The 9,472-nt window shown below is 32.8% G+C and overlaps 1 protein-coding gene across 1 annotated transcript in view; it reads right to left on the minus strand.

The window, feature by feature from the left end:
- Positions 1–341, minus strand: part of LOC113779273 (disease resistance protein RPM1-like) — a 5,134-nt gene extending 4,793 nt beyond the window's left edge. Inside the window, exon 1 of the mRNA XM_027324817.1 lies at positions 64–341. Within this exon, the coding sequence (XP_027180618.1) occupies positions 64–232 (169 nt within the window). The 5' untranslated portion in view covers positions 233–341. The remainder of the gene's footprint in view (positions 1–63) is intronic.
- Positions 342–9,472: the final 9,131 nt, after the last annotated feature.

The following is a 9,472-nucleotide window of genomic DNA, read 5'->3' on the forward strand; positions in this document are numbered from 1 at the left end:
CAAGAATGTCCTCAGTGTCATAAGCAGTATCTCGCACTTGCTTGATCCATTGTTGGAGCGTGGGTTGAGCATCTTCTTCTCTTGCTTCTGCCTCTCGCAAGAAAGCTCTCATTTGCTCCAACTCATCCATGATGAATTGGACCTCTCGCCGAAGCCCTCCCAATAGTCGTCCCTCCTCGTGCAGAAAAGTTGAGAGTTGACGCAGCACAAAAGAGAGAACAGTTTCTGCCATTTTCTGTCTTTCTTTTTAACCTAAGAATGTCGGGGAAGGCGGCTTCTGGTTTATAGGACAGTCCACTTGTAGTATCTTGAAAGGAAGAAGGAAGAGGAGGTTATAGATTCATAAGCTGATGAACTTCGATGCTATTTGGTGCAGTATTTATCAAAAAGAAACAGAAACCAATTAGAAGAAACTAAAGCAAGAAACATGATTGTGAAAAACGAAGCTGCCTTACCTGCCACAATATAAAAGCTATTAAGAAGACTGTGTGTTTGCACACGTCTTCGGGACCTTCTTTCAACTGTGGGTCCTTTGGTGGGATAAAGATAAAGAAGCATCTTTCAACTGTGGGTTCGTTAAAACGCGGTTGGACCGGACAATGACAATTATTGATTTCTTTTAACGAAGACATAAAACAACTGCAAAATGTTTTGCCCCTTCTGCTGACTATTTTCTGCTGGCATTTTCCTTCCTTCCACTATGCAATTATTTATTCTGGTGATATTCGTGCCAAACATATTCCTCTAAAGTTTATCACTCGAATTTTATAGTCTCGTTACTTGCGTATCAACTATTATTTGATAATCTAACATATCTTTTGATTGGGAATTGAAAAATAAAATGTCTTGCAAGTCTAAAAACTGACCTAATATGTCTAATAAATTTTTATACGACCTAAAACTATATTAGTTTGGAAACTAACTTTATTTTTCAATTATTGTAAGTGATTTCAGAGGACTAATTTTTGTAAACTTTAATCCTAATTAAATAATGACATTAAAACATACACAAAAACTATGTAAACATATTTTTTTTTATGTTCAAATATATTATCTAGACATAGACTAATTCAAATATTGGAGTAGAGATGTTTTACTTTGTTAATCAATACTTGTCCAAGCATATTAATAGAGACGAAAAATGATGCTACACGAGTATGTAAGCACTCTTTTTCTCTTTAACTCTAGTATGCAGCTATATTATTTTCATTTTCTTCATTTTTTTGAAAAAAAAAATCATTCTTAATTAAGAAAATTAGTGTTATCCTACTCATAACTTTATAAGTCAAAAAATCATGCAAAATAAATTAAAGATCTAGAAACTACACATAGGAATCGGGTCAAGGCATCTATATAGTTTAGATGATGCTGCTTATGTAATTCAATTCGGTCCCTGTTGGTATAGAATAGTGCTATTCTTAATGTTGAAAAATAATAAAAAATAAAATTTCCAACATCTTAGATGTTTGGCATCCTTTTGTATTGTTATTGAAAAGAAATGAGTCTCCTACCTTCATTTAATTTCAATTTTTTGTCATTTTTTGATTTATTTCAACTTGCTACACTTCACACCTGTCGTTTTCATGTACATATTTTCATATTTTTTGTCGTTTTCATGCCATGAGCCGTTTTCTTTTCTTAAGAGTCACAGTATATTTTCATATGGAAACTTATTTTTTAACTAAATTTTTGTTCCCAATTCATGTTTACCTACTAGGTTTATTGTGCTAAAGTGTTTTTCCGGTACTTCATTAAATTTTTGAACCCATTCCTAAAATTTTGTTAGGAATTCATTTCAATAAATTGGTCTTGCTAGAGTAAAACTTAAAATTCAGTCGTATATGAATTGCCTAAAAAAGAATTCAAAAGGCTTCCATATAGCCTGGCCATATAGCCTCGAGAAATATTATGCATATACTGTTCTATTCCAGTAAGATTAATTTAGAAAGGTGCTTGGGAGGAAAAGGAAAAGTCTACTTTTCTTTTCTTTCATAATTAATGTTCTACATCCTTAAAATATAAAATAGGTATATGTTTGTTATTTTTATTATTATTTTTATTAATAGGAAAAGGATAAGATTTAAGAAATATGAATAGAGAAAAAGGAATTTGAATCCAGGACCTTCACTTCCAGGGATGCATATATATGTTGTCTTCTATTTTGAATGGAAAAAAAAAAATGGAGAGCTTTCTTGATATTAAGGGAACTTTCTTTTCTATTATTGTTTAATTTCAAAAGATCATCCTCCAACAGTTTCCAAATTGAGCTCCTCTCAAAAGAAAATTTATTTCAATTAAATTTTAATTCTTATGTCGACACAAATTCTATGGTTAAGACTCTAAGAATTAGAGGTCTTAGATTCAAATCCCCACTCTCCTTCCCAACTTTTTAAACCTTATTCTTCTCCTACTAGAAAAAAAATTAAAAACATACATATTCTGTAACATCAAGGTTGTTGCTTATGTCAATAATATCCCTTTATTGACTTGGTGAAATCCAAAGTCAGGATTTAATTTTTATGATTACTGAGTATTTTTTGTATTCTTCAAGCCCCAGATTTACTGATAGAATTAATTAACCAGTAAATTAATGGTACTCTATTTTGCTTCATCTCCTTTTTAGAAAATCTATCTTCTATTCTTATCTTATGCTCAGTTAAGCACACGACGGATATATCAGCATTTTGTGCATACTGCTGAGGATAAAAGTCAAACTTTCGGAAATTAATTCCTACTCCATAAAGAATTCTACTTCAAAACCAAGAGCTCAAAGTCCAATCACGTAAAAAGCCCAATTATTCTTAAGAGTGCGTTCATGTTTGGAATATAATATAGTCATTAAAATTTATGATGACAGCATTGTAGGAAAAAAATTTTAATCACTCACCCAAATGTGGCTATTCATTTTTTATTTCTATTTTAGATTTAACTTATTGAGGTTCCCTTCATGGCTTGCACTAAAAGATGGTTACTTTTTTTTTTTTTTTTTGGCTAAATGATATCACTTTCATATATAGCTAAAAACTGTTACAAAGTTGTAGCAACTGCTCCTACATCTTCTCCAACTAATCTAACTAACCAGAGAGGAAAGGAATCCTTCCACTTAATTTCACTAATCAAATTTGTGGCATACTTTGCCAACTTGTGACTAACATGGTTGCCTTCCCTTTTAATAATAAAGGAGAAGTAAGAAACTCTTTCCTAATCACATTCAAAGAGCTAAAAACCAAATTGCTTCGGATTAATAAATTAATCACAAGATGCCCTGAACTTACGAGGAAGCCAATTAGTGCAATAATACACCATATTTTATGGATGGGAATCTGCAAGTGGTGGAGTTGGGTAAGACTGCTGATGCAATTGTGGGGTTCCCAGCTTCAAAATAATGCAAGATGACAATAATGAGTCGGAGCCAGCTCATAGCAAAATGCTACTCTCTACCAGTCTCATTCAGTCATTTGCAATATGATTATGGTTATTTATTAGTGTGAACCTGTTAGAAAATAGGAACAACTACAACTACAGTAAATGCCTTTGGCGCGAAGATTCACCTTCCGTAAGGAAATTTGTCCCCACTATTCTACTATCGGATTTGCACCAATTCCCTCCAAGAATAACAAAGTAAACCAGAATTTCCACATAGTAGTATGCATAAATTCTCCCATTTAGAGAATATTGTTTTGAAAGAAGTAGAAGAATAGTAAAACTAAAAGAAAAAGTGAGTTTTTCTGATATCTGAACATCTTTATTTATAAGGTTTAGATAGCGCAACGGATCTTCTGTCCCACACCTTATGTCATTCTTTGTCCCACTTTTTATTATATTGCTATTTTTCCTATATAAACATCATGTTTTAATTCTTTTTTATTTCCTTAAGATCCAATAACTATTAATTGATTAAAAAATAAATACAATAGCTTCAATAAAGTGAGACAAAGAATGGCATAGAGTATGAGACAGAAGATCCGTTGGAGATAGATACCCCAAAAGAAATGTTATATCTTTTGGAAACATAATTTTTCCTGAATAGGCACCTTTTTAAAATGAATGGATACTTAATGGACATTTAAGAGTTGTATCATTAGACACAATCACTAAAAGAAAACCGTTTAGTTAAGAAGAAATATTAAAACGAAATCAATTAAAATTTATATTCTTTTAACCATTAAATTTATATTCAATGTATGTGCAAATTTTGAAATTTCCCTTCAAAATTTCCTACCATCCAAATTTATTTGAATAGATGTACACTTGATTATAAACCTCTTCCATTCTTCTCGCACTTTCAATGTGGGATTCATCACTAACAATTTCCTACAATCCCACATGATTGGAATGAGCATTCGTTTATTTATGTAGAAAAAGTGATCTTATTAACGTTATTTTTTCTAAATAGCAGCTCGCACAAGTGACTGCGCTCTATTTTTTTTTTTTTTTGGGATAAACTGTGGAAGATAGAGACATAATTAAATCGGCATACTTCCAATCATTTACCTACAGTAAATATGAGGGTAAAACTCGGATCACATGCATTAATACTAACAGTAATGATCTACAATACCAAACAAGATATATCACGACATATGTAATGATTTTCTTATCCTTTTTTTTATAGCAATACTCTAGTTTTAAATAGGAATCTCCAAAAAAATTTTAATAGAATAGAGTATTGTACACAAACTTGTAATTTATATGGTACTGCAGTTATTCAAAACTTAACAGGAGACCTTAAAAGGGGCAAACAAAAAAAAAATAAAGAAAGGAGGACCTCATGACTCATGAGGTCAGTTCAGGTTTCTAAATTATTCTATGAGCAAATTGCACCAAATGTCATTTAACTATTCACTTTTATTACTTTTGATTACTAAATTATTTCCATAGTCGAAAATGTTACTAAACTAACCAAATTGTAATTTTTGGGTCATTTAATCTAATTTGACCGTCAAAAGAAATAGAATGACCATCACATGATTTGCACATGTAGGGTTCGAAGGATAAAATCGGCTAAAAATTTTAAGTGGACAAAAGAGACACAATGGTCAATCGTTTAATTCACAATCTGGAATTCCTCTCAGTTTTAATTGAGTGAAAAAAAATCGAATTCAAACTAAATAGAAAATCTGAAGATTCAAGTGAAAGATTGAAGATGAAGTTCATCAGTCAAGCAAGTCCTAGGTTGACTTCCTTTTCTCAGCAGCATCTATAAGGTCCTCAATGTTTTGGGTGGATTGTTCTTCAGAACCCAGTCTAAGGATTGCATGAACTTTAGCTTTCTTGGACAATCTTTCAGCAAAATTCAAATGCAAAGTAGGCAAGTTGAGGCTCCTTAAAATCTAGGGCAAATTATATTTTACTCCCCTATGGTTTAGTATTTTTTTTGTACATAACTCCTCTATGGTTTCAAAAGCTATACATAACCCCCTAATGGTTTTTAACAAAACCTTTAAAAATGTCGGGATTACTCTTGTTTAAAAATTAAAATAGTTGAAGTGATCAAAATATATAAATATAATATATATGACACACTAACCCCGTATAGTTTTATATTTTACCACATAACTGCATTATAATTTAATGTTTTACCATACAACCTCCTTATAATTTTCAAAATATACACATAGCCCCCTTGTGATTAATATATAATTTTCAACTTTACATAGTAGTATTTTTGACATTTTAGATGACTCCATTATTAATTGCAAATTCCGTTATTTTGACACTTTAATTCAAATTACGAAGAAGTTATGTATAATTTTTGAAACTATATGAGGAGTTACGTACAAAAACACTAAATCATAGGGGGGTAAAATGTAATTTGACCTAAAATCTATCTATACTGTGAAGGCGCTCTTCCTTTGTTTCTTGCTAAGTCATTTATTGTTGCCCATATGCCATCTCGCACCGATCACACCCTCCTGAACAAGAAATAGTCGCACTATTGGCAGACACGGACATTATATCAAACATTTGGTGTACAACATGAAAAAATGGTCCCAATTACTTAACCGACAAGGATTCCCACAGCGGTTAAGCTTGTTATACTACCAGATGATGCTAGACTTCTGGCTCGTTTAGCATTGATCTTGATGTCGAGTAATGAATTTGAAAGTCCATTTTGATTCCCAAGTCTCTAGAACTTTTTTTCTATGGTACGAGCAATCTTGGCATCCTCTGGACCTGGCTCAGGGAAATCCATGTGAAATGACCCCTGTTTTATGGGTGCATCAGCGTCTAGGAGTTTAGATGTGAAATGCGGGAATTGGGTTTCTCTGAAGGGATGCTGAAATTGTGATTGGATTAGCTTGCTTTCCCCTTCCTCTCAGTCTCAGGTGCATATTAGAAATTTATATCATTAATCCGACTTTATTTCCCAGATTCTGCAAAATGATTTTCATCCCATCCCACAGCAGCAAGTCGGAGTCGGTTCCTTGCATCTTGATCTTGAGATTTGGGCAGAAATTGCTAAGAGCATTGGGGTTTAGGTTTGGTGAATGAAATTGGGCTGTTTATGAAGGCAATTTTCAACCAAAGCTATTCTGATGATTTTGCCTCTAAAAAGCACGCTTGCAAGCCACGTGATAGCCATTCTATTTCTTTTGACGATCGAATTAGACAGAATAACTAAAAACATATAATTTGGTTAGTTTAGCGATATTTTCGGCTAAGGAACTAATTTAGGGATCAAAAGTAGTACAAGTGAATAATTTAATGACATTTGGTGCAATTTACTCTTATTCTATCAAGGGTACAGGAGAGCAGCCAAAATTGGGAAAAAAAAAAAAGAAAATTATAAATGAAACGCAGAAAGAAACCAAGAAATCTATCAATTACCTTCAAATGTCAAGAGAGTGGTGTTTTTCACCTACTAGCGCACCCTTTAACCCGCCGCCCACCTCTTTTTATGTATACTATTATCCTTGATCTTTAATTGCCAATAATATTGAAGCTGGCACATGTTTCATTCTATAATTTTCATGGCTGAAGGTTCAATTTTTTCTCCTGAGGTTTGCCCTTTTTTGATAGATTATATTCACCTTTCATCATCGAATTGATTTTTCAACGTACCAAGGTTTTCTCAAATCACTTCATACAAGATGCATGATATTTGTTCTGATTTACCATATCATCTTAGTATTCGTATGAGATCTTCCTGTTTACCTGATCATTGTAATGATATATGGTTATAATGGAACTAAGTGGGAGTATAGTTGGCGGGAGCTCGAACTAAATTCTTTTTGAATATTAGGCCTTGATTATGACAATACATAAATACCCTCAATGATGTTAGAAAGTACATTCAAATTTAAGGACATGATGTAGTCCTGATTATTTTGTAAGAAGGGTGATCTTGAAAAGAAAAACTCAAACTCTCTACCATCAAAATAAACTCAATCTTTTAGCATAGATATACATATAGATATATAGATGAATCTTTGTAATTAACAAAGTACACCTTGTTGAAGGTAACTATCGTATAGATATAGATATAGATAAATATAAATATTTGTAATTAACAAGGTAAACCATGTTGATCAATAAAAGTCAATGGTAGGTAGAATAGCTGGCATCGTCCTTGAAAGTGTCCTCTAGGACAGAAGAGCTGGCATCATCCTTGAAAGTGTCCTCTAGGACAGAAGAGCTGGAAAGCAAAACGAAGGAGATCAGTAAATTAATCACAAGATGCCTTGAGCTTTCAAGAATCATCCTTGGAAACGTCCTTTTGGACAAAAGAGCTAAAAACCAAATTGAAGGAGATCAATAAATTAATCACAAGATGCCCTGAACTTACGAGGAAGCCAATTAGTGCAATAATACACCATATTTTATAGATGGGAATCTGCAAGTGGTGGAGCTGGGTAAGACTGCTGATGCAACTGTGGGGCTCCAGGCTTCAAAATAATGCAAAGATGACAATAATGATTTGTAGCCAGCTTATTGATGACAATAATGCTTGTATTTTAGGCACGTTAGATGTGAAATGTGAGAGTTGAATGCTGTCTGAGCTCATTCCAGTGTGAAAGAACCTTTTGCGATAGCAAAATGTTGTTCTCTACCAGTCTCATTCAGTCATTTGCAATATGATTATGGTTATTTATTAGTGTGAACACACATGATTGGAATGAACATTTGTTTATTTATGTGGAATAAGTGATTTGTTTATTTATGTGGAAAAAGTGATCTTGTTAACGTTATTTTTTCTAAATAGCAGCCCGCACTAGTGATTGCGCTCTACTTGTTTTGGAGTAAATTGTGGAAGATAGAGGCATAATTAAATCCGCATACCTCTAATCATTTGCCTACCGTATATTTATATGAAGGCAAAACTCGGATCACATGCATTAATGCTAACAACAATGATCTACAATACTGAACAAGATATATCATGACATATGTGTCTTGTGTTATTTCATACTGTGAATTAAACAGTTGACCATTGTGCCTTCTTTGGTCCACTTAAAATTTTTAGATGATTTTGTCCTTCAAACCCTACATGTGCAGATCATGTGATGGTCATTCTTTTTCTTTTTTTTTTTACGGTGGAATTAGATAGAATGATCAAAAACATATAATTTGGTTAGTTTAGTGATATTTTCGTCTAAGAAATTAATTTGGTAACCAAAATTAGTACAAGTGAGTAATTTAATGACATTTGGTGTAATTTGCTTTTATTCTATCAAGGAATACAGGAGAGTAGCCAAATTTGGAAAAGAATAGAAAATTATGAATGAAATGCAGAAAGGAACCGAGAAATCTATAAATCACCCTCAAATGTCAAAAGAGTCGTGTTTTCCACCTACTAGCGCACCCTTAAACCCGCCGCCCATCTCTTTTTCAAATGAATGGTAGATATTTAGATAATTGCAATGCTTTTCTGGCTAAATGAGGTTTTACTCTTTATTACTCTTATTATCATATTTTTCTTTTGGTCAAATGATGTCGTACTCAAATAAAAAGGAATTTGTTAAGGATTCAAATCTTATCTATTAGAAACCAGTTTCCTTAATTTCAAAGAAGGAAGTTGATTAGAGATCCCCTCTTCATATTCTGGCTTTTAACACAGTAGAACTTAAACATTTGCTAACCCTTACATTAATCAAACAAAAAGCCAACCAATCGTTCATGGTTGCCTGCATAATTCTCATCTTTTAATTTTTTTAATTAATTACACTAGCTGGAAATGAATGCGATTTCCACTTCACTTCTAAAAAAGATTATTACAGAAGTAAAACTTAGTAGCATAAGTTATATATAGCCCATGCTCCCATGTGCAATATTACAATGTTAACATTGGTAAATAGCTAGGCGAGAAGACAAAAAGATTGAGATGCCGCCACCGAGCCTTTTCTATCTGCCCAGAAGGCAATACTAAATTAAGTGATGCCTGCGATTCTTCAGTCATCCCTTTTTTCTTTTTGGGTAAAGAATGTGAGGGTGGATAGACAGGGAAGAAGCAGAATCCCCATTTTCTAGA

This window comes from Coffea eugenioides, chromosome 8 (genome assembly GCF_003713205.1).
Source record: "Coffea eugenioides isolate CCC68of chromosome 8, Ceug_1.0, whole genome shotgun sequence".
NCBI lineage: Eukaryota > Viridiplantae > Streptophyta > Magnoliopsida > Gentianales > Rubiaceae > Coffea > Coffea eugenioides.